Source organism: Rhea pennata, chromosome 12 (genome assembly GCF_028389875.1).
Source record: "Rhea pennata isolate bPtePen1 chromosome 12, bPtePen1.pri, whole genome shotgun sequence".
Classification (NCBI taxonomy): Eukaryota; Metazoa; Chordata; class Aves; order Rheiformes; family Rheidae; genus Rhea; species Rhea pennata.
Window position 1 is genome coordinate 6,009,054 of NC_084674.1, and position 23,989 is coordinate 6,033,042.

The 23,989-nt window shown below is 43.9% G+C and overlaps 2 protein-coding genes across 17 annotated transcripts in view; one reads left to right on the plus strand and one right to left on the minus strand.

Moving 5' to 3' along the window:
- Window positions 1–260: 260 nt before the first annotated feature.
- Window positions 261–9,772, plus strand: LOC134145884 (2-epi-5-epi-valiolone synthase-like). Its single transcript, XM_062585894.1, has 6 exons — window positions 261–430; window positions 2,222–2,855; window positions 4,370–4,603; window positions 5,212–5,464; window positions 6,012–6,103; window positions 9,317–9,772. Exons 1-6 carry the CDS (start codon window positions 261–263, stop codon window positions 9,770–9,772), a joined length of 1,839 nt encoding a protein of 612 aa, XP_062441878.1.
- The window catches only part of MITF (melanocyte inducing transcription factor), a 108,793-nt gene continuing 93,764 nt past the window's right edge, over window positions 8,961–23,989 (minus strand). For 10 of the 16 annotated variants that reach the window (XM_062585261.1, XM_062585260.1, XM_062585258.1 and 7 more), the window contains 5 exons: window positions 20,446–20,563; window positions 17,366–17,440; window positions 16,320–16,395; window positions 15,083–15,230; window positions 8,961–12,939 (listed from right to left, as the gene is read on the minus strand). In XM_062585261.1, the coding sequence (XP_062441245.1) occupies window positions 12,538–12,939; window positions 15,083–15,230; window positions 16,320–16,395; window positions 17,366–17,440; window positions 20,446–20,563 (819 nt within the window). In that variant the 3' untranslated portion in view covers window positions 8,961–12,537. The remainder of the gene's footprint in view (window positions 12,940–15,082; window positions 15,231–16,319; window positions 16,396–17,365; window positions 17,441–20,445; window positions 20,564–23,989) is intronic. The other 6 variants (XM_062585271.1, XM_062585263.1, XM_062585267.1 and 3 more) reach the window with 2 other exon arrangements.

Below are 23,989 nucleotides of genomic sequence, written 5' to 3' on the forward strand. Positions count from 1 at the left end.
GCACTCCTATTGTATTTCCTCAGCATTATAAAACTAAGTGTTATACAACCCTATGCTGGTTCCTGCACGTGTCTTCTCACGATCTTACCACCCCTACCTTACATCCCTAGATTAGATAATCCTTGTTTTGTAATTGTTTTCCCCCGTATAGATGAGCCCTCCCCTTCCAAAGTCTGGTCAAACTGGAGCCTTTAAAAAGCATCTCAGATGCACCCAGTTAGGCGAGCTCTCTTAGCACAGAGATCTTACTTTCAAGAAAAATGCCAGTATCTGAAAAGATCTTCGCGACAACTGCCCCGGCAGCCCTGTCGGAGAGGCCCCAGCAGACCGACTTCCAGCTGGTGCGAGTCAAGAGCACGTGGAGCCGAATCAAGAAGGGAGAAGCCCTATCCAACTGCGAGGACAAGATAACGCTCTCCGAAGCTAAGATGTAAGTATAGGACCCCGCTGCTAATTTGTGATTACACTGGATGGCTCTAGCTAGCTGTACTGCTTTCTCTCGCTGCTGGGCCACATCTCAAGCAGAAGACGTTCTCACATGCAGTTGCAACTGAAAGCCGTCACCACTAAGTGTAGGTTCCTAGCCATGACTCATCCTGCTGGGTGTCTAACCAGGGGCAAGTAGGGCAACACGGGCAAGGTGGCTGCCATTCTGCTTGGCACAAATGGGTTCAGTTACAGAGCATATTTTATCAACAGCATGAATTTTATTCATATTGTAGATAGGGAGTTTCTTTAAATCTCTGAAAAACCTGTGCAGAACTTCCGAATGCTGCACTTGGACTTTTTTATTTTTTCTAAGCGCACAAGTATTCTGTGTGTGCAAAACTTATAAGAGAAGGATGCATTTATAGAGAGGCAGCTGCAGGTAAATGAAATACCTCAATGGGAAAAATAAACACCGTAGTAAAAGTCACTGACAGGAGCAAAAGCGTAGCACATTTCTCAAACTAGAAGTCATCTAACACTGCTTCAGAGAGAAGAGATAAACAAGTTTTACTCCAGAGATGAATACAGCTCCTTAAGATACTACATCCCTGCAGTTATTTTTCCTTTAACCTCAGAATCCCTGTTTTCATTAGAGCGTTGTGTCGCCTTTGGTGATGCATTCCTGCTTAACACAGCTGTATTTTGCAGATCAGATTTTCTTTTCCAGTATTTGTAATATTCACATTTTAATACCATCAAGTCTAACTGTTTCCTCCGCCAGGTTGGTGGGGTTTTTTACCACAACGGTATGTTCAGCCTCAAATTCACTTGCATTTTCATGCAGCAGGTGTGCAGCAATAGGTGCTAGTTGCGCCGTCTGACACGCAGAACTGAGGCCACTAAGTAACGTTCAAAACGATGCTGTCTGATTAGGGTTACATCTTGGAGATGGATGCATCGATTTCCTTTCCTCATTCCTAACAAAGTAAAAAAGCCAGAAGAAACCTACGAGTTGTTTTTCCCTGCCACTCACCTCTCAAAAGAAGTAATAACTAGGTTACTATATGGTTTCTGCACCCTTTTAGCCATGTACTACATGTCATCCATGTAAGATTCTGTCCATGCTCTAAAACTCCAGGGTGTTCAGCCCAGTATGGAAATTCTTCCCAACTCTCAAATCATTTTCTTTTCCTGCCTGGGAACACTTCCTACATCTATTGTATCTCTTTTGAGACAAGGTGACCCCCAGTTCCAACCGGAGGGTTGTATGAATGCTGTTTTGTAGTGTGTGCACATGTGCATAGACAGATAGGCAGGAATAAAACAGTTCTGTTCACCCAGATCTACTGGGCAGAAGACATTTTCTTCTTAGACACTTTGAAAAACTTTGACAATTTCTTCTCCATGCTCCTTTGGAAAGCTGAAACTATTGGTCTAAGATTTTCTACTATGTTATTGACAAAGCAGTAAATCAGGAGGGAAACGATTTACTTCTGCAGCCCTGCAAGGTCTCCGTTATATCATTTTTGTGTAGATGTTAAGCCATTTGGCTTTTCATTAAAGCACGGATGGGCTTCTCTGGTGCTGAAGCAAGACAGTTCTTCCACGGTCCCGGGTGGCCCCGGGGAGCCCGTTGTGAAGACCTGCACTGCCTTCAGAGAGAAGCGACTTACCCTAAAGAGAGATTGCATGTTCCCAGGCCTCCATGGCTACGTCCTTAAACTAATCCAGGTGCACAAAGTGCAAAAGGGGAATATAATGATTTCAGACTGTGTTTTCTGTTCCTTGGCAGAGGTGAATATGTTTCCGAAGGTGGGATTTCCTGGACAATTGAAGCTCCCATCTACTTTTGCTACAAAGTGGTAGAAACATTCAACATTCTGGATCCCTCTAACACCACTCTCCTTTGGGGTCACATTACTGACCCCCAGCAACTAGAGCTGGCCACTAGCAGCAAAAGGAAGTTGAGGCGTTTTATTGTCATGGATGAAGTAGTAGACGAACTTTATGGTTCCAAAGTGAGACACTACTTCGAAGAGAATAATGTTCAATACAAAATCCTTGCTCTGCCCACCACTGAAGAAACAAAATCCATGGATCTGGTCTTGAACATCTTGGAAGAAGTTCAGACCTTCAGCATCGACAGGCGAACAGAGCCCATCATCGCCATCGGAGGAGGGGTTTGTCTGGATATTGTAGGACTTGCAGCATCGCTCTACAGAAGACGCACTCCCTACATTCGTGTCCCAACCACGCTCCTGTCCTATGTCGATGCCAGTGTGGGGGCAAAGAACGGAGTGAATTTCCTCCAGTGCAAGAACAAGCTTGGAGGCTACACTCCCCCAGTTGCTAGTTTTCTGGATAGATCCTTCATTCAAAGTATTCCTCGGCGACACATCTCCAATGGCCTTGGTGAAATTTTAAAGGTATGAGCTTTTTGCAACTGCATTTTTTAAATCTGAAGCACTGGGGAGATGTCCATTGGTACCCGTGACATTATATAAATTGCCTTATAGACACTGGGGGTGGACTTCAGGGCTACTTTGTTACTATCAACTTCTATTGAGCTCACACATATATTTTACAGTTCCTAGACTTGTTATAAAAGTCTATATACCTTATATACCTTATATATATATATATATACCTTATATATATACCTTATATACCACGCTTAGTGCTAATTCTGTAGAGCAAACACCAAAACTCAAGGCCAGATGCAGACAAAGGGCAGAACCAAGGAAGAAAGCAGCTTCCTATTCAGTCTGATCCACAACACACTTAAACAAACTGATGTCAGAGAATTTGAGGCTTACTATATTAGAGATTGTTCATAATCTGTAGGATCATTTTTGCACCTATCTCACAAGGTACATCAAAAGGGGTCAATCAATCTCCCATGAGACAAATTCAACTTCTACAAATACCAGTAGAAGTGCACAATAAATAGTTTTATGCCTGAAGAGCTTGAAGAACTTTTGATAAAGCAGACTTCAAGCTATTTAAGTGTATTAAATATGAGTTAATCAGTAGCATATTTGAATGCTTGTGCAGTGGAAACTCCCCAGGATATCTGGGGGCACCTGGCAGGCTCCAAGAAACAGGTCACCGTTCCCCATTGAAAGAGAGGTCTAATGCTAGAGTCAGAGCATGAACAAATCCATTCTTGTAACAACAAAAACTCTTCTGAGCCCTCCCATTCCCCGTATCATGGCTCTTTCTTACCTTCCCTTCTCCAAAGAGCAATTCCAAGTGCTAGGTGTGAGTTATCCTGGGGATGCCCACCGTTCAGTTGAAACAATCTTGATTTTACCAGCCAGCGCACAGAGGGCCAAAGTTCATTACAAACCACCTGCTGGGCTTTTGGAGCCTGTAGAAAACCCACTGAGTGGTTAGGGTTGGCTGGCAGCAAGAGTACTTGTTCTGCAGCACTCCCATCACCTCTGCCATGTTGCCCCAGCCCCACTGGGCATTTCCACTCTCCTTTTTGCTTACATCTTCACTTACCATAGGTGAAGACAGCGTATGTAACATCACCATGTCATATTCCTTAGACACTCTGAGGAGAGAGTCTTGCATGCAGGTTACCTTGTCATACGTTGAATCCCATACGAATTTACTAACAGATAAGCATAGGAGAAAGAGCTCCTGAATGGGGACCAAGCTGCAGAATGGTGTCTGCTGAATACACCACAAACCTGTACTTCCTCCCTGCTCCTGCAGCCCCATATACATACTAACCAGAAGTTGTGTCTACACAAATACACTTTTTTAGTTGTATACGCAGAACTTGCCCTTGTACCAAGCAAGCACAGGTATTTCTCTGCTAGCGCACACCATTATATCATAGTTCAGTCTACTGAAACATTCAAAAGTTTTCAACAGCATGTACAAAGACCACGATTATTTTTAAACTAAGTTTTTATGCTCTTTATCCTAGATGGCACTCATGAAACACAAAGGGTTGTTTGACTTGCTCAAGAGCCATGGAAAATACTTGCTGGACACCAAGTTTCAGTCTTACAGTGACTCTGCTGGCCGCGGGGATGCTGCACTCCAGACTACTAGAATTGCTATCGAAACCATGTTGGAGGAGCTGGCTCCCAACCTCTGGGAGGATGACCTGGACAGACTGGTTGATTTTGGTCACCTTATAAGCCCAGAGCTGGAAATGGTGAGTGACAGACTTTATATTGCAACACCTGTCAAAAAAAAAAAAAAAAAAAAAAGTTTTAAAATCAGCTTGATGAAAAATCACATGCCCATCAGTGTTTCATATTTAGATTTAAAACCTCATACTTTTTTTCTGGCTAGATATTTAGATATTTTCCAAGGTACAAAGGAGACCAGATTTCAGTGAAATCTGACATAACCTGACCAACAACATGAGCTATAACAGTGCAAATACTGCTAAGCATGAAGACCTTATTACATGGGAGAAATTGTCACTGAGGAATTGGAGGGGTAAGGGGTGGAATAGACCTTATGCAAAATTCAGAGGTTTTTCTCTCCATCCCATTGTGCTCTTCATCAGCAATGTGAATAGGAGGAGAATTAGACTCTGGATCTCTATGGGAGATTTTACATGCAATTAATCATATGTAAAAGAGATCTTCCTCTGCGGCCCATAAATCATACGATGCTAACATCTAGCATATCCCTACTTGTACTGCTGTGAGATGAATATTAATTTTCATGAGTACTTTTGGGGAAAAAAAAAAAAACTAATTATTTGCTGTCTGCAAACCTCCCCCCACCCCAACCGCCCCTGTTGTGTTCCAGCGGGTTTTACCGTCGCTGATGCACGGGGAGGCCGTGAACATCGACATGGCCTTCATGACCTACGTGGCCTACGTCAGGGGGCTCATCACCCCCGAGGAGAAGGAGCAGATCATCCAGTGCATGCGGGGCCTGGAGCTGCCGGTGTGGCACGGCGGCTGCAGCTGGCGCCTCATCCAACGGGCGCTGCTGGAGCGGCTGAAGCACAGCGGCGGGCAGCCCCGCATGCCTCTGCCCACCGGCCTCGGCGTGGCAGGTAGCGCGCTCCGCGGCACGCCGGGGCTCGCCCGCGGGGGCGCGCGCCCTGCGCCGGGCCGCGCCGGGCCGCGCCGGGGCTTTGCGGAGGGACGTCCCGGGAGCGGGACCGCAACGGGCAGCCGCTGCAACGGCCGGAGCATCTCCAGCCCCGGAGGCTCGGCCCTGGACCTGGCCGCCGGCGAGCGTGGCCGGAGTCCTTTTGCGAGCGGCAGCGGGTTTTGGGGCAAGCCTTGCAGTATAATTCTCTGGAAAACGCCTTTTTCCAACTCCCTCTAGAAATTTATCTCTTTCTTTTCTGGTTGGAGTTGAACGTTCTCACGTGCAAGGCGTGAAAACCTAAAATAAAAGCGATGCCTGAGACCAGGCCGCGATGTCTCACGTTGGTATCCACCCGGGCCACGTCCGCCAGGTTCGGCCTCGGCTTCGCAGGGGCCGAGCCCCCCCGCAAACCGCTCGGGGAGTCGCTCGCCCTCCGGCCGAGGCCGCGCGTGCCGCCAGGGAAAGCTGCTCCGGGCGTGCGGTTGACCCCAAACCTCATTTCGCAGAGATATTCAACGACACCAGCGAGGAGACCCTGGAGAAGGCGTACAAGCTGTGGGTCAGCGACTGCAGGACGGCGCTGGAGGAAGAGCCGCACGTGCACTGAGAGCCGCGAGCCCGGCCGGGCGCTGCTGCCCCGCGCGCGGGGCCGCTCAGCGCCCACAGCCAGCTCCAGGGCTGGATTTTAAATCAAAAAAAAATATAGTAGTGCCTGTGAAACCGTATAAACCATATGAGAGTATTGGCTTCTGACCTGATTTCTTCCTTTCAAATGTCCTAGCGGAAAGGACGCGTTAGACCTGCTTAGCCCTCAACCAGCCAGCACCAGCTCGCGAGACCACCAAACGGGGGCCGGCCGGGCGGTTGGTTGCTTCGTAGCAGACAGCCTCATTTTTAATTATATATTAAACTGCGCTGAAGAACATAAAAACGGCGGTGCGACTAATATGCCTGTATCAGGAAAGGCAAGTGACAGCAACTGAATTGCCTTCGTGGCTGATGAGGAGCGGCACCGCCGGGCTTGTCATCGAAGATCAAGGGAAGGAGGTGGAAAGTATTATTAATAAAACAGCGATTTTTTAAAATACACCTCATTGTTTGCTGTACGTTTTTTTTTCTTTAAGACGTCTAGCACGAATTTAATTCTTTTCCGTTCATTCAGCTTCAATTCCTTCCTTTCAAATGGAGCTATTATCATTAGGCCTAAACTCTCTGCTTATTTTCTTATTACCTTCAATAAGGTATCACGCCAAAGAGAAAACCGGGAAGCGGTACAGGATCCAGCCGCATTCTCCGCAGTGCACGTTCTGTATGGATTTGCTTGAACAAAATTACCAAGCAATGAGAGAAGGAGAAATTGTTTTTATTATTTGTGTGTTCTGAGGTCACTTTTTTTTCCTTTCTTTTTCTTTTCTTTTCTTTTTTCTCAACTCAGCCGCTCCCTGCCTGCCTGCCACGAGCCGCTCCTGTTACAAATCACGTGCTGCGTTCGGAGAAAACCACTCCGAATCGCAGTGTTAAACGGTAACTCGGGTTGGAGCGACACCGACCCGCCGGGTCGTGGCGGGAGCGTTTAAGGGGAAAGCGCGGGGGCCGGCGGTCGTCTGCGCCCGACGCAGGATGCCAGCCTTTCCCGTGGCCTCGTCCCCCCCAGGCTCCGGCTGCCCCGTTCACGGGGGGTGAAACCAGAGCTGGTTTTACGGATGCAGCTCGGGGGGAGCCGCAGACCTGGCACGGCCCCCCAACGAACAGAGGCAGCACCAGCCAAGCACGCATCTAGCCCAGAAGCCAGGATTCACGCCCGTGCCTTTGCTTTAATAGTTACAGGCAACATTTTCAAGCTGCAATTTTAAATGTGCATTTCAAAAACTCTTGAGAAAGCAGCACAATCAGCTCTGAGCACAGACCGAAACCACATGCGACAGCAGGAGGAACAGCAGCCCCCGAAGCTGCCGAGGCAGAGAAGCGCCTCGATCGCTCCCGGGTGCTTGGCGACACTGGGCTCCGCGATCCGTCCCCTATTCCCCATCGACGGGAAGTGCAGCACAGGGGCAGCACGACGGGCTGATCCAGCCGGAGCAGCGAGGACCTCGGCTTTCCAAAGCAAACCAGACCCAAGCAGTTAAGTGCCTTTTCCATCCATTTTCTTACTCTCCATGGAAAGTTTCAGGCCTGTGCAAAGGGAAAAAGATTGCTAATGAGAATTGATACCACTTCACTGATGCAGACTGAAGAGTTTCTTACAGCTTTTATGCCCATGATCGATTTTCATCCTGCTTTTCACCTGGTTTCACAATCAAGTCAAACGGATAGCAGAGCCATTCCCACGGATATCAAGAAATTCACCCCCAAAACCCAATGCTAGTAGTATTGACTACAGAAAGGAAAGCCAAAACACGTGTGTAAACTTGATCTTAATTTAAAAACCATGTCCTGAGTTGCAAAAGAGAATCTTTCTGTTGTACTAAAACGCCGCATTCTAACGCTGCCTTGGATTCCTCAAATAAGCAGTAGTGTTGTATGACAACTGCTAAAAGCATCTTCTAGAAGCTTTACCTCATTTTCCATAAAAGGGGTGCTGGTCTCCTCTATTGCATTCATGGCCAATCCAATTATCTTTACCCAGAATTATTATTGCTTTTCTTAAATGGAGTGATGCAGGATAGCTAGTGCTTTTCAATTTCTTTCTTTTTTTTTTGTCTTGCTAGAAATATACTGTTTTCTTTCTCTTTTTTTTGTTTTTTTTTAAAGCATTTTCTACTCCTAATGATACCAGATTTTTAAAAGACCCAAGCAAATTTTAAAAAACACAAGCCAATCAAAACTTCTGGTCACAATTTGTTGCAACTGAATATATTTAGGGCTTATAAACATGCAGTAATGCATGTTCCCCACCACTGCTGCTGCAGCAATGTCCACAGATGAGGTGAGGACACCACGGCATGTGAGCACACCAAGAGAGCATCAAAGAACAAGACCGTAATAGATGAAGACAACGAAGAAGCCAAAAAATAAGATGGGAAGACAAAACAGCAATCCCCTGCCTGGCCCCTAACCAAATCAGAAGCAACCACTTGCAAGTGTTCGGGATAAGGAAGTTTCGGGAGGAAAGACTCTTGAGGGCACGAGGAAAGGGAGGACCCCGACTGCCACATGCAGCGGTCAACCTGAGACAGCAGCAGAGTGGTTCTGGCTAGGACGTTCGATGGTAGGTGACCTCGCAGGAGCGAGGGGCTCCCCACGGAGGCATAGGTCTCCCCGTGCCTCTCCACAAGCAAAGGGGAGACAGCTCTGGGGAACCAGAATTAGGGACTTTAACTCCAGGAGAGGAACACGGACACGTCCATCACCACATCACAAACACAGCAGCTCTGCTGGGACTTCAGATACACACACATGCACACACACAAAAACCAAGATCCACTTACACTGAAAACGAGTGGCTTACACAGACGTATGTGAAAAACCAAATGCTTTAATCCATCTATCAAGAACAACAGTTCAAATTATTTCATTGGATACATTAATATCGATCCATAATTTACAGTGCTATGGACCATACACAAATTATTGCTGCAGTCAACAGCAGATGAATATCAACATTACAGTACCAAGCATCATAGCAAGAGGCAGTAATTAATGTCACCTTTTCAAGAAATATAGGTATTTATACTATTATCAACATCAGCTTCCCCCCAGTGCATTTTATGTCAAACAACATAAAGGTAAGTGCATTATTTTGTGCTTTGTGCTTTCCTTGTGTACCTTCTTTTTGCTTCTACATGTTGCAAAGTTTAATATTGCTTTATAGGCCAAAAGCAGTAAGGAAGAACTTCATGGTACTCTGCACAGTCACATCTGTCATGTGGTTTTGGCAAAAGTGAGAGTTATTAGGTATTCTACCTACCCGGTCAGGAAAGCCACAGCCGGCCCCGTGTCACACAAAAGACACCGTCACCAGACAGCCGGACCGGGCAACGCTTCCGTCCATCTCACGCCACCTCGTGCGTGCCAGACCCTGCCTCAATCGCTGCCCGTCCACGGCAATCATCCCCCCGTGCCGCACCACGCTACGCAAGAGAACGAGGACACCTGGAATCAGCACGGCTTTGTACCTCCACGGATGTCCCGACTCCCAGGCCTGAACGTCTCCTTGCAAAAGAGGAGCAAACTCGGAGAAGGGCTGCGGCCGGCGGAAGCGCGGGATGAGACGGCGAACGGGCCGCAGCCGAGTCGCGCCTCACCTCGGAGCAGCACAACCCGCTGAGCGCTGTTGGGGGACGCACAACGTATGGCTGCCGTGGGCCACGGCAGCTTTCACCGAGCAGTTCAGCTCTTGATACAACTTTTTTCTTGAATCCTAAGTCATCCCCGCACAGCGTGTAGCCAGAATCAGAAGTCGCGGCTGCCAGCGAGTATCAGTGGTTTCACGTAAGAAATATTCACATGCCCCAGTCCAGACTCCAACTTCTGGGCAGACAGCACAGGCAGCAAACCAAAAACCTTACTCGGGGGTTTTCAATGCAAGTGTGCACAGCCGGATCCCGCCGTACCACGCTGCAGCGCTGTCCCTCGCCAACAGGAAGGGTGACGCCGCCCCGTGTTACAGCTACAAGCGTTTTACAGCCCCAGTTGTCTTTGCCCGTCAGCATTAACGCCCTGCAGCAGCCCGCAGCCGCACGCCGGGCTCCGTACGAGCCGCCGCGGCTGCTTGGCAGAAGAGCGGAGGAGAAGACGCCTGGCCTGCACGAGGCAGGGCCACGGGGCGCCCCGAGGGCTCGCCCATCCCACCCCGGGCACCGCTCCGTCTCGCCGGGCGAGGACACGCTCCCAAACGCTGCCCAGGGTGAGCGTGGCTAGCGGCATCATTACACACAAACTCCTGCTCTTCCCCCCCCCCCCCAAAAAAAAAAAAAAAAGCAAGTAAAATCCCTGGGAATAACCTGGCGGTTGCATCAGTGCTAACACGCAACCCGCGGCTCCAGCGGGCGCGACAGCCCCGAGCGGGACGGGCCGCCCGCTGCCGCAGGTCCGCCCGCGGGAAGCGCTCGCGGGAGAGCGCGACCCTCCTCCCGCCGTCCTCAGCTGCCCCAGCCCTACCGGATTCACGTTTCGTTTCCGAACACCGTGACTGTTGTGACCCAGGTTTCCTTATAAAGCCTGCCAAACTGGCACTCAAGTCGCTACCGGTGTGGTTTTGTTTTTGTTTTTTTTTTTTTTTTTTTTTTTTTTTTTTTTTTAATAACACATAATTTCCAGTGTAGCACACAGGAGAACGGGAAGCTCTTGTTTTCTCTACGTAGGCACCATGCTACACTTTAATTTCCTAGAAAAGATCACCCTAAAGCTTTCTCCTTTTCCACACTTCAGTCAGTGCTAGTCCAGAAAGACCACAACTAGAGTTTAAGGCACTTCATTCTGAATGAGATACGCCCGCCTGCCACTTGCGAGTCAACTGTAGGCCGCTACTGAGAAATCCATTCAACCCGTCCAGCTCGAAACACCGTACGCCACCTCTGTAAAACACCTAGGCTTGATATAATACAACTACTGTTATTGCATAGGACTACACTTGAGTAGATAATGCACCAAACTACTTTTACAACATTGTTGCATGTTAAAAATTAATAACATTGTTATCAAGTAACAGTTATTTGCAGATACAGTAATTTTCTCTTTTTTTTTTTTTTCTTTTTTAATGTCAGCCCCAGTGCTGAAATGAAACACAAATTACTATAACGGGTATATTAACTACATAGTTATGTTTCCAAGCATATTACTACTTTTTCCTGTATCACTAAAAATAAATATGTAAGTTCAGTTTTTCTACAGAGCTGTTTTGTTTATTACCTAATCTAAATTTGTACTCTACCTTAAGCGTGTTTAAAAACATTTTCAAAGTGAGACTGCAATATACAAAATATTCTCAAAATCTCTCTTAAAACACAGAACCCTGCATAAAAGCTTCCTTTCAAGTGTTTACAAAGAACGCAAAAAACTTCCAATGAGTTTTTAAAATGTCAAAAAATTGTTGCAGTATTAAGAGGCAAATCCTTACAAATGAAATACAAATATATTTAAAACAAAAAGTTGAGGATAACTAAGGAATCCATGCAAATCAAAATAAACTGTACAATGCAATTAAAAAAAAAAAAGAAAAGAAAAAGCCGATTAGATATGTACAACACAATGTGCCCAGTTGATAAAATGTATCAATTTTTGCCCAAAGAGTGTATACTAATTTACAGTGCTCCTTCATTTGTTGGCAAACCATCATTGCATGTTACAAAACAAAAAAAATAAAAGAAAAACCTCGAACCATGATCAAAAGGAAAATCCAAATCAGCTCAGAGTAAAATTAAACAGCACTCTGAGAAAGAGACTCACATCTCCCTGCAATTTCTACTTTGTTTTCAGCAGTAGCATCAAGAACATTTTATATCAGAATCTACACAATCAGGATGTTTCAACACTTTTTTTTTGTCTGTATTCTGAGTGGAATAGTAACTTTTTTTTTAACACTTGAGATAAAACAAAGTTTGAGGGACACTGTATCTTTAAGGCAGCACTATTAAATCAACATAATTACAAAGTGGACTTTTCTTGATTTGGTTTCTTTACATTCTTTAACTTTACATTTTGTTTCCAAGCAAATAGGTTGCACAGAATTTACAGTTCTGCTATGCTCCCCTCCCCACCCGAGTAGAAAGAGACTCTTCATGTGTAATTCTATTGCTTTGAGTAGATTTGGCCAGTTCAAAGTTCTTGGCGAATCCAGTTCACAGATACTGTACATACACTGTACAATATTTTGGAGGCATTGGTAGTTTTAAAATAGAATATACAAGCTTTTTTCACAAAAAAATCTAAAAAAAATTCTCTCTATATATAATATATACACACACGCGCACACACACTAGGCTACTGATGAAGCACAAGGAAAAGAAAAAGATCAGAAAATTCTACAAAAGGTAAATTTTATCTACTGATCAAGAAATGAAGCAGTTTATGAAAGGCCGTGCCAAGTATCTGCTAACAAGGATGATCGGTGTCCTCCATGCTCACGCTGCTCCGCCTGCTACTTGTCTTTGACGCTCCAGGAGACACAGAGGAAAGTAGTGGGTCAGTTACTCCAACAGGGGAGAGAGTATCGTCCATCAAGATATCCTCCAGTTTGGATCCCATTTTTGCAGGGACACTGTAAGTGCCAGTTGGTTCAGTCACATTTCCCAGGTTGTCACTGAACGTGATAGTACCATCGGTGAGATCAAGGGTGGTGGTGCATGACAGATCGGTGTGGTGCTGCATGATGTCTTGGTTGCAGTTGTCCAGGACAGGTTCTTGCTTGATGACCCGGTTCACCATATCGGGGGAGCATAGGCCTGTCGATGGGACAAGGGAGAGTCCGTGCGCCCGAGCTTGCATCTCAAGTTCCTGTGGAGAAAGATAAGGAACACTTTCAAAAGCACGAAAGCACAAAACTCATCTTATGTTGCTTACTGTGACTTATGGTTTCCTACTAACGGATGCCAACTGTTTCCTCCCTTCCCAGCAGCGGCAAACCAACTGCAAGCAATGGTCTCCTGCCCCTCCTTAGCTCTCTGCATACCTTCACTTGAGCAACGTTCTCCTGCAGAATAAAATGAGCACCACCTACAAGTAGTATCTCACAGTGGAAGTGCTGCTGAAGACACTCGCCGTCCTCAATGACAACCCAGGGAGGCAACACGAGTGACATGGAGGCAAGAGTTTCCCCACTTCCTATCGTGCACTGCTCTGTTACTGTGCAACACTTTTTTTTTTTTTTTTTTTTTTTTTAATATAAAGCATATCCAAATTGGTAAAAGTCTGGAAAAAATTACTAAAAATAACAGCTTTGGTGAACCTTTGGTGCAGGCTACATTTAGAGGGAAAAAATTGGAACAGCACAAGCATAACTTAAGCACTTAAAGAAAAAAGAAAACCATCAAATATGAAGGCACAATATGCTAGTTACTTCCTACTGAGACGGTGGAAGGGACACTTCCCGCTCTACAGCTCTGCTAAAAATACAGTTTTTTTCAAGACAGAAGTCAAGGGGTCAATGAAAACTCAACACAGACACTCCTGCACAAGAAGATTCAATCAGAAATACACAGGGAATTTACAGGAAGGCTTTAGGCTGTACGTGCAGCCAGGATCCTGAGAAGCTGCATGACAAGTTTAAATCCCATCCTCAAGTTCTATCATATTATAGATGCATTTGACTGAAGCCAGATAATAGAAGAACTTATTTAAGTGCACTTTTCCAAATACAGCAGTAAGAGAGATGTTTTGATTCTACTTATGCATTAAATTAAGCAATCACAACAGGGTTGTGATTTCCAGGATATTCTTATCCGAGGTTGATTAGAAGCCTTTTTCCATTTTGAAGCCAAGACAACAAACTTGTAAGGGCACATCACAAGATCAAGTGAGAAAACGGAATAGAAAGCACCTCTCCCACAAGCCAACATGACAGAATTAGGATAAAAAGAATCCCCCTATTCTGTAATCAGAACCAACACAGAAAAGGAAAATACAGACTTTAGGCTATTTGCCTTCAGATGTATTGCCCATTATTCAAGGATCTGGGTTTTATGCTATTTTGATAGAAATAGGAGCCACAGCAGATGGACAGTGCAGAAGAAGACAGAAGATGCTTAAGAAGTGACCTGACCTAACTTCGAAACAGCCTTGCTTGGTGCTGCTCCGTGGAAGAGCCGTGCCACTACCTCCTCCCGACAGCAAACAGATTACTCAACGCAGCACAAAAACTGCACTCAAGCACATCCCAGACTGCTCTATTTTAAAGCCATTTACTGCAAGATTTCATTCTCGGGTGTTCCCAGCTTCGCTCTCTGCTTCGTGGGTTACCTGTGTTGTGGTTCAAGGTGTCTCTGGCACCCAGCCCGGCACTGCACCTTCAGGACAGCCGAGCTGTGCTCAAGCCGCCGGGGAGCACCAGCATAAGGATGTCTGGGACCCACAGCCTGCTCCATCACAGCCTCCATGACAGTCTTATTACTTGATCCTATGTACATTTCTTAAACTACTACTCTTTCATGGAGGGGGGATGTGGATATCCAGCTTGTGTTTGCCCTCTTGGATAACAGAGTTGAGAGCAAAGGCTGTACAGGCTGCTAGCTATGCTCCTCTCCAACTACTCTCCCAGACAAACCAGGGCAGGCTTGACATTAAATATAGCTTCTAGTCACCATGATTCCTATGGAGGATTCAAGGGATGGTGTTGCACAGTGCCTGTTACCAAAACTGCTCCCCACCAGCACCACTCAGTCCTGCAAGCAGAGTTTACCCTGCACCAAAAGCAGACGACAGATTGCTGCCGAGTATCAAGAAGAGAGAACAGTTATATTTTTTTTTAAATGAGTGTATCTTATTTTTCTGGAAGAATTCTGCACACACCTCAGCACTGGTCACCATGACTTAAAACAGTGGTTCCTTCTAACACACATTCCTACGAACATGCTTCAGTTACACTCGCTTGCAGTTATATGCTCCAAAACCAAGAGCCTTTGCAGCTTATCTATTGGCAAACCTGTATTCTGAGCAGCAGGTGCCTGTTGGCATGTTCCAATTTCTTCTGCCTGTTCTCAAGTTCCTTGGTGCGCTGCTGTTCTCTTTGCAGCTTGCGGATATAGTCAACCGATGCTTTTAAAATAGTTCCCTTATTCCAGCGCATATCCCTTTGAAATCAACAGAAAAGAAGAAGTTAGGGCTCTTGGTGAGGGTTTATTTTATAGTCACTACCGTCACACCGGCAGCTGTGATTATACCTCCTGCTATATAACAGCCAGCTGACATTTCTTCTAAGTTTTTTAGGCTTTCGAAATGCGCTAGAGGGGGCCAGAGTGCCGCCGACTAGAAGAGAGGCTGCACTGAGCATCATCGCATCGAACCCAGCAGCAGCTCGGCTGCGGGCCCCCCGGCGCCCTCCGAGGCGCAGCGGGTGCAAGCCCCTGCACTCCGCTCTTTGGGACCCGCATCACGCTGAGCGACCGGAGACGGGGCGCTTCTTTCATAGCCCTCTGCGATTCCGGGCAATGCCTCGTTTCAGCTGGGTAATTAAAAGATTGCAAGGGGACCGGCATTCACGAAGGACCATATGTAACCTGGTACTTCGGTGGAAAAAAGACCCGAGATCCTTCAGCTGCCTGGAAGCAGCAAGCAATAAACCTCCTGGCGGCGCTGTATCACAGCTGCGTGATGGCAAGAAGAGAAAAGCCAAATACAGCATCATATGCAAAACAGCGTACCATACGATGCAAATATTAGCATCACATTTAGGTGTTTTAGACTTCACACATACATACACACTTTCTATTTAAAAAGTTTCGTTCTGACTATTGGATGAAAGATCCACCTGTCCCACAGGCGGGTAACATGCCATACTGCCTTGCCTGCCTTAGGGGAAGGCAAAGACCCTTCTCAAGAGCAGTTATGGGCTGCTCCACCAGCAACTACCATATAATGATGGCTTCCCAGAGGGACTGCCCTCCGTTTTCACAAAAAAAGGGATGGATTCTGTCTTGTCAAGCTACAACATCTAATAAACGTAAAGAATCTGTTAGCAAGACATAATTAAGTAGCAAGACTAAACGTTCATATACTGACAAAAATCAAATAGAACCTTCAAGCATTTCTACAGATATTCATTTCTAAAATCCTATAAGAAAACTCAGAATTGTTTTATTATAAAGTTTTTTTTTTTTTCTTCTCCCCCCCCCCCCCCCAATACCTTCTGCCAACAGTCTCCTTGGAGACATTATACTTACGGGTCGTTTGACTTGGGTATCAAAGTGCCTAGTTCTTTTATACGATCATTAATATTAAATCTTCTTCTTCGTTCAACTTTAAGAAAAAACACCACAAATGTTACAAGCAATATTCACTTAATTACAAAGTATACAGCTTTTATTAATGATTTAAAGAAAATATATATATCTTTATATCTTTGACACATTCACTTGAAGCTTAAAATCCAGTGATGAAGCGATTTATCATGCTTCTCTCCATGAGAGACGTTTGGCCTATACTATCAAAATGTGGGACTGTGGACGTGTCAGAGCTAAGCTGAGACACTAGAAGCAGCGTGGCTGCGCTAGCATGGGACTGCCACCGAAGTGTACGAACAGGGTATGCTTTCCTAGAAAAAAAAGGCTTCACAGAAATTCAGGGACACAAGATTATTTGCTCAAAGAAATCCCAAAGCGGTAAAAGGGACAAGTTTAGTCTCATTCCTTAAGTACCTTTCTGGATGCAAAATTTTGAGGCTATAAAAAGCAAGCTTACACACCAACCTTCCTGCACTAGATTTACAAATTATTACCAAAGCCTATGGAAAAGGCTCTGGAACAGCTTAAGGCACAAGACAGTTCCTTCTCCTAGTAATAACGAGGATCCCTAGGTTGTCCTTTTCTATTTTAAGCCATAAAACGCTCACTACAATGAGCTCACATAAACGCTCATTATTTTAAGTGCTTTTTTACTCAGAAATAAGTTCTTTCTTACAAAGATGAAGTTTATATTCTTATTGCAGTTGTCATACTGTGAGCGCATGATGTTGATGTTTAAAACAAGTCATAAATTGATAGCATAATCTAAAATTTTAGATTAAGTTCGGCTAATATAGCAAATAGTAGGTTTAAGCTCACAATTCAAGAGAATTTGAGATATTTGATCTCTTGGCATAACATAATGATCTAGTACAATACATCACATGTAATGTGTCATCCAGAGATTTAAAGCACCAGCATGCCAACACTCAAAAGAATACCTAAAAATAACTAGAATTGGTGCAGACAGAGAAGAACCAACTTACTCAGGTTGTGATTGTCTTTCTTTTGCCTCTCCTTAGCCAATGCCCTTGCTTCTGACTCTGTAGGAAAAATACATGCTGTGCATGTGAATGAAGTAATTAGAAAGAAATTCAAATGCAACATTTGCAGTTTCCGAAACTTTTGCACAGGAAGCCCAATGATAAGTTACTACAACCATTGCAAACAGCAAAAGAGGCCCCAAATGTAAGCTGTGCTCACCGAAAAACCGTGCTGGGGCTCAGCTTAAATTTGTGTACCTGCAGAGCTACTATTCCCACACTTCCTATATTGAATTTTGTGTCTGGAAGGTTTCTCACTGAGGCCATGATTCAGCAAGGTACAAATTGCCATAACACAACATCCCTTCTCCCGTGTTTACGTACACATGTACTACCATGTAGAGGCTGAACCTGAGGAGCAACATGCCTATTGCCTGGCTACGTGCACAGGATATGAAGCAGGTAGGAGGTCAGAGGTTCAGCTCACTGGAATCTAGATTATGTCCTTTTGTAGCAATGCATGTAGATCATCACAAGACTCAAGATAAAACGTAAGCAACTTAATAAAAGATGCTGCATTTTCCAGCTATACCAATGTCTATCATTATATGGAAAAAACAAACAACAACAATAAAAAAAAAGAAAGATCAGCACCTTTAATAGCAATATTGTTAGAAAGTTACGGTCCCTGACCTTTCTTCACAAAAAGCAAAGGAAAGAACGATGCTGCACACCAGTAGTCTCCTCAGCTCAGGACTGATCTTAACCTTGTTCCACACATTTATTTTCAGACTTGAGCATACAAAGTTCAGGCAATAGCCCAATTAAACTTGTTTGTTCAATTCGCATTTGAACTTGCATTTCTCAAATAATTTTAAATATTTTCATGTTTACTCTACACCTTTTAAGTTTTGAAAAAAGGTGGTGCGAAATCTTGTTGGGCTCGAGTCTCAAGATCAGCAAGCATTAGCTGTGCAGCAAATAGTGGGGACAAAAAAAATGTGTGATCCCCTAGCACAAGTTCCACTATGAAACCAACTCTCTCCTCACTCCACGTTTCTTTCCTATATTTTCTTTTTATGGATTGCAGACTAATTATGCCCTGGTCAATTCAAAATAACGGGTAATAAGGGTTTCTCTTGGTGTACTGGAAGTTGACTATTTCACCTGCATACAGAGCTACCCCAACACTATGAGCAATAGAGCCAAACACACCCTTTTCTATGCCAGACTATCTACAGGGTCAAGAGAACTTGAAAGATTATCGTATGTCCAAATGAAACTTGGGCTTAATCTAATCCTGCATTATGAAATGGATATGAGGTGTGCAAGGCCCAAACTAATAGAAACTACACTCCTGTGTGAGCAAAATTCTGATTAAACGCTTCAGTAGCTACAGCTGACAACTCACAACTACCATCATCACAGGAAGCTGGGATAACAGATCCAATTTTTCTTGGTTCTTGATCATTTTGATATTTATACAGCATGATGTAGAATGTAGACGGACAAGTGCTAGATTTAAATACAGTAAGCTCCAACAGAAAAACCTGGAAAGGCAGAACAAGAAGCTTTTGCACCTGTAGAGAATAGACCTCAGCCTCTTCATAAAGTTTCTGTGGTTGGTATAGAAAGTCTTTCCTACCTAGACTTCTAACTGTCCGCAGTAACAACATGCTAACTTTAAATCACTGCCTGTCAGAGACCACTACCAGCAGTCAAAGGGCTGGTCGGATCAATGACTAAGTGACCGATGCTACATAGAAGTTCCTAGACTTCTCCTACACTAAATGCAATCTGGTAACATATATTCTGAGCAGAAAAAGTTTGTCTAAATTTTTTCTGCCTGGAGTGTTTGCAGGAATTTGACACACAACTTAGTTCAGGCCAATTACTTACTAAGGACTTCTCTAAGACCACTCCACTCACTAATTTTCTCTCTCTTTCTGCCTTCTTTGCCCAAAGTCTTTCATGACCATCTGCTGTAAATGTTCCAGCCTACACACCCTGCAAGTGGTGTGTTTAGCTTGCACTCTGAGTCTAGAGCCACCTGCAACTTTTTGCAGTTGAGGCTATGAAACCGTCTGCAATGCAAGACCTTGAATAGTCATCTTACCCTCCCACCCTTCTCTTAAAGTTCAAGATGCTGTTCCAGTTTTTCTAGCAGCCACAGATAGCTGAGCAGTTCGGGAGCCTTCATTTGCTGCTGAACTCAAAATTTGCAGAGTCATACAAAATGCAAATACCTGCCAGCTTAGAGATGTGGCATTTCCTCTGAGAAGCTGACACCTCAGCTATTAAAAACAGTGCCCTACTTAAACTAGTTCCTGTCCAGAACCTGTTTTGCAACTGAGTCAGCCTGTGAGTTTTCACATCAGAAATCCAAAAAGGAGAGAGACAAGGAAGAAACTATGCCTCTACCAGGACTGCGTACAGTATGATTCCCAGCTGCACTTAAGAACAGTCATTTCTGATTTGTCATCAGTTCTATAATCAATCACCGTGTGTTCATTCTACAGGCAAGCTTGCCTTTTTATCATATCCTACCTGTGGTTAGACCCTTTCATCTAGAAATGAAGCAGAAATGCAAAGATAAAACATACTTGAAAACACTGAACTTCCCCTTTAAACCTTCAAATTATTTAAATTCTGTATGCATGTGCTTGAGGTGGCAGTTGGGCGGAAGAGGGGAGAAGATTAGGGCTCTCCCTCCCCATCCGCTGCCAAGAGTTTGTTCAGAAGAGGAAAATTTTTAATGCTGGAAAAACTAATCTGACAAGATCTTTGGAGGATGCTTCCCTTTCACCTTGATTTAAAACAAATATTCTCTCTCCCTCTCTACTTGACTCAAACCACGGACACTATCTTAACTTGTCCCAACACACACATACATACATGCCCTCCACACACAAAAATAAGACTGCACTACAAGCTAATATGAGCTAATACATCTGCTATAAAACAGACTACAAAAAGTAAATCTTTGTCCAAATTTTCATTGCTCTTAAGAATTTATGTCCAATATTGCCTTAATTTAAAACCACTATAGCATTACTTCAAGGTTGTATTTCAAATATATTTACCTGTGAGCTCCCTTTTTATATTAGGAAGATTAGCTGGACATGAGTTGCTGATGTTTAGCCCAGGGGGCGGCATGCTTTGGTTGCTATAAAGGTCAATCAAATTGCCAGACACAGGCAACTGCAAAAGATAAACAAGGAAAAGGATCATTTGCTTTGCTCCTTATGAAAGGCTTATACCAAAGAACAGAGTTAGCATCTGCTAAGAAATCTGTGTTCTTTTCCATGTGTAAACAGAGCTTGCAGTAAGGTCAGCAAAAGTTACATACATACATGGGGAAAAACACCTGCACTGGGAAAATTTGTCCTCACTTCTCAAGAATGTGCGGACAGTACTTTAAATGTACAACAACTCAGACTTGCAAGAAAATCTTTAGAAAGAAGAGGTATATAAGAACAATTACAAAATTATTCCTCCTTGTTTTTCAGTGAAATGTTTACATCTGAATCCCACCATATTTCTTGCATGCACACACACACACCCCGAAATGCTCTGAACATTCACAAGAAGCAGCCCCCAATGTTTCAGGAATATTTAAGAGTGAAAGTGTTTAGCAAATTATTACATGAAGTAGAACATCGTATTAATCAATAACATTTTTATGCAACTTGAAGACTACTTACATAGGAAATATTTTTACAAGTTTAGTTTAATTTGGTTTTTGCTTTGTGTAATAAAAATACTCCAGGAGGAAGACTTTGGCACTGTTTCCTCAATTAACTGTTCATTCTCTTACTCTTACTTAAGTGTGTTTAAGCAAGAGATTTGCAAAGAAACAAAGAGTATTCTAACAAGACTTACCAAGTTATTCATTTAAATTAAAAAGTATTTGAAGAATTTTACATTTATCCTGAGTAGAATATTTTACCTGTTCTTTTTTGTTTTCAAACTAGAGTACTGAAAAGACAGTTATAAAACCAGTTTTTATCTTATTTGAATTGCAATACTTCTTATTCCCTGCAAAGATAAAACCTATCCCTTCAAGACATTGATGCTGCAGAGATTAGAGCAAGCGTTAACTTCACGCATATGTAAATAACACTGCAGAATACAATGGAGTGACTCACAGCACGGACTATTAAATCCCTAATGACTGTCCTTGCCTGACTGAGACCTAAGAAAATTTCTCTGCTAATGCTGACAGGCATCCATTAAAGCACCAGCATCTTGAAGCCATGCTCGATTTGTCAGGAGGCTTCTCTTGACTGGAAGGTGGCTGGCAACAGAAATTAAGTCCCCAACTCAGCCTCTAAGTGACAAGGAAATATCACTGAATTGTCACCGTGACCAAGCCTTCCTTGTAGCTCCTGAACGCAGTACAAAAAAAAGGAACATCTGCAACAAATCTTAGGTCCCAGCTGCCCTTTACAGACTGGGGGGCAAGTTGTGGCATACCCACTGATCTGTTACGGGGCTACAGCCTCCTGCACAGCCCCACAAGCCTGATCCTCACATCTTCTGGCCCTCAACACATCCCTGACACAGGCACAGCACTAGCATCATATACCCTTCTGACTTGGATGTGCTTTTTTTATTCATGCTCCTAAGCATAGCAAGAGCACAAAGGACTTGTTTGTAGCCCAAGAACTTGAAGTTCAGAACCAGACGTGTGAAATCTAATTAGGAATTTCAGAGAGAAAAAGATTTTTTCAGAAACCTAGACACTAGCATCTCAAAGCCTGGGTAAAGAAGTTGGGTTATAATGAAACACTGAGAACAGTCAAGGTCACCCAGCTGCTTTACTTAATCCAAGACAGAACCTGCTCGTTAAAACAGGTTTTTGATTTTTTCCAAAGACATTAATACAGTGCCAGATTTGCATGCAATTAAACTGGACCTGTTTAAGCAACCACCAAAGGGGAGGTAACACAGGCAGCGGTTGCTGAACGTGCACCCTGGAAGTACTGCAGAAACGGCAAGCAGTAGAGGAACTTGGCTAAGGAACGTACAACCACCAAAGCACCAAGGTCACAACAAGGCACTGCTGACTTAGCACTGACACCAAATAAAGGAAGATGAAGGCAGAAGTTTGCACAATACATAAGCTTTGTAGGTTTGTATGCATGTGGGAGCATTTATCAAGGGACTGTTTGTCCAGCCTCTTGCTGGAAATTCATTAGCTGGATGAACTAGCCATCATTTTCTCTACAACAATACTAGTACGTAGTATACATAGTAACTAGAAATTCAGTTACCAAGTACAACACGCTCAGCAAACTAGCGATCATTCTGTGACATTTCTCACCTCAAAAGCAAAGCCAGTGAATTTGTGAGCCAATACCAAAGTTTACAAACACTTCCACAGCTCCTTTACTGCAGGGAGCCCTTTTCAATTAAGAGGTACTTGGAAACCTCCCTTAGCTTGTTCTACACACAAATCTCTGATTTTGCTTATCAATTAGGTATTGTTGACGCAAGTAACAAACCGGTCCTTTCATCCTTTGTTGGTTAGGGAACAATAGCAGCCTTTGTTGCAGTCTCAGCACAGCTATTTATAGGTTGTGTCTCTTTAGACATTTCCTTTTGATTTCTTTCACCTCTACTTAGCCCCATCTATACGTTTTTGTTATTTATTAGTAAAATAGTGTGCGTTTTAGGAGTTATATCCTGTTCCAAACTAAAAAATGTCTATCAGGTCTTTTTTCCCCCCTTTTCTTTTTCTGAACTAATCAGCAAGATGCATGATTCAATCTTCATCACTTCAGAAGAGTATCAGATTCATTCAGAGACTGAAATACACTTTCTGCCTCTAGTAACTTAACTGTTTAATTCTACTACTTCATATTCTTATTTCACCACATGTAGTAGGTACTTTCTCAAAGTGTGATTAATCTAAATGAAAAGCATAATGCTGTTCCTAACTAAGTGACCTGCACTGCCTATCTTTACTGTTCAAGTTCAGAAATCACCTTCTCTGCTTATAAATGGACACGCATCCCTTCTAAGAACAAGCTTTGAGAACTGAAGAGAGGAAATGATTTGATCAGAAAGTCTTGTGTAGGTGGTTAAGATTTCACAGTAAACATAAACCTGGGAGTCTCTGGAAGGTTTGCTGTCATGCAGCAAGCAGGAGGGATGCAGGTGTACTCTAATTATTGGCTACATGGACTCCTTGCAACACAAGAGCACAGAGCACTATTAAATGCCTGTCCGGACACAAAGAGCCATTGCTGAGGTCCCTATGGAAGGAGAAAGGAAGAAGAGCACAAATAAGGCCAAGTTCCATATCACTCCGCATGGACTGAGGTTCTTCTGGAGTCATTTCTCTAATATTGATCCACTGGATCAATGCTTAATAAAAAGGGTAACCATCTTTAAATATTCCTATTATCTTTTCAAGGGTTTTTAAATTCTCCTCTTGAATTACAAGACAGATATGCTTTTTCAACCTTTTGAGATTGCAGGATAATTCACTTGCTTTGGCAGGAGTCTGCAGTTATTCCTCACTCTACTTAAAGGGCACTATTTAATGCGGGATGCTGGTGGGCTGTTTCCCGTGGAATTCAGGACATCTCCAAAGGGCTGTGGGAATCTGTGAGAGCGTAA

Bases quoted from the DNA above. Each gene is read 5' to 3' on its own strand.
- LOC134145884 (XM_062585894.1), top strand. From the start codon at position 261: ATGCCAGTATCTGAAAAGATCTTCGCGACAACTGCCCCGGCAGCCCTG. The intron at 431-2,221 runs GTAAGTATAGGA...GTTCCTTGGCAG, and splicing joins ACGCTCTCCGAAGCTAAGAT to AGGTGAATATGTTTCCGAAG. The intron at 5,465-6,011 runs GTAGCGCGCTCC...CTCATTTCGCAG, and splicing joins CACCGGCCTCGGCGTGGCAG to AGATATTCAACGACACCAGC.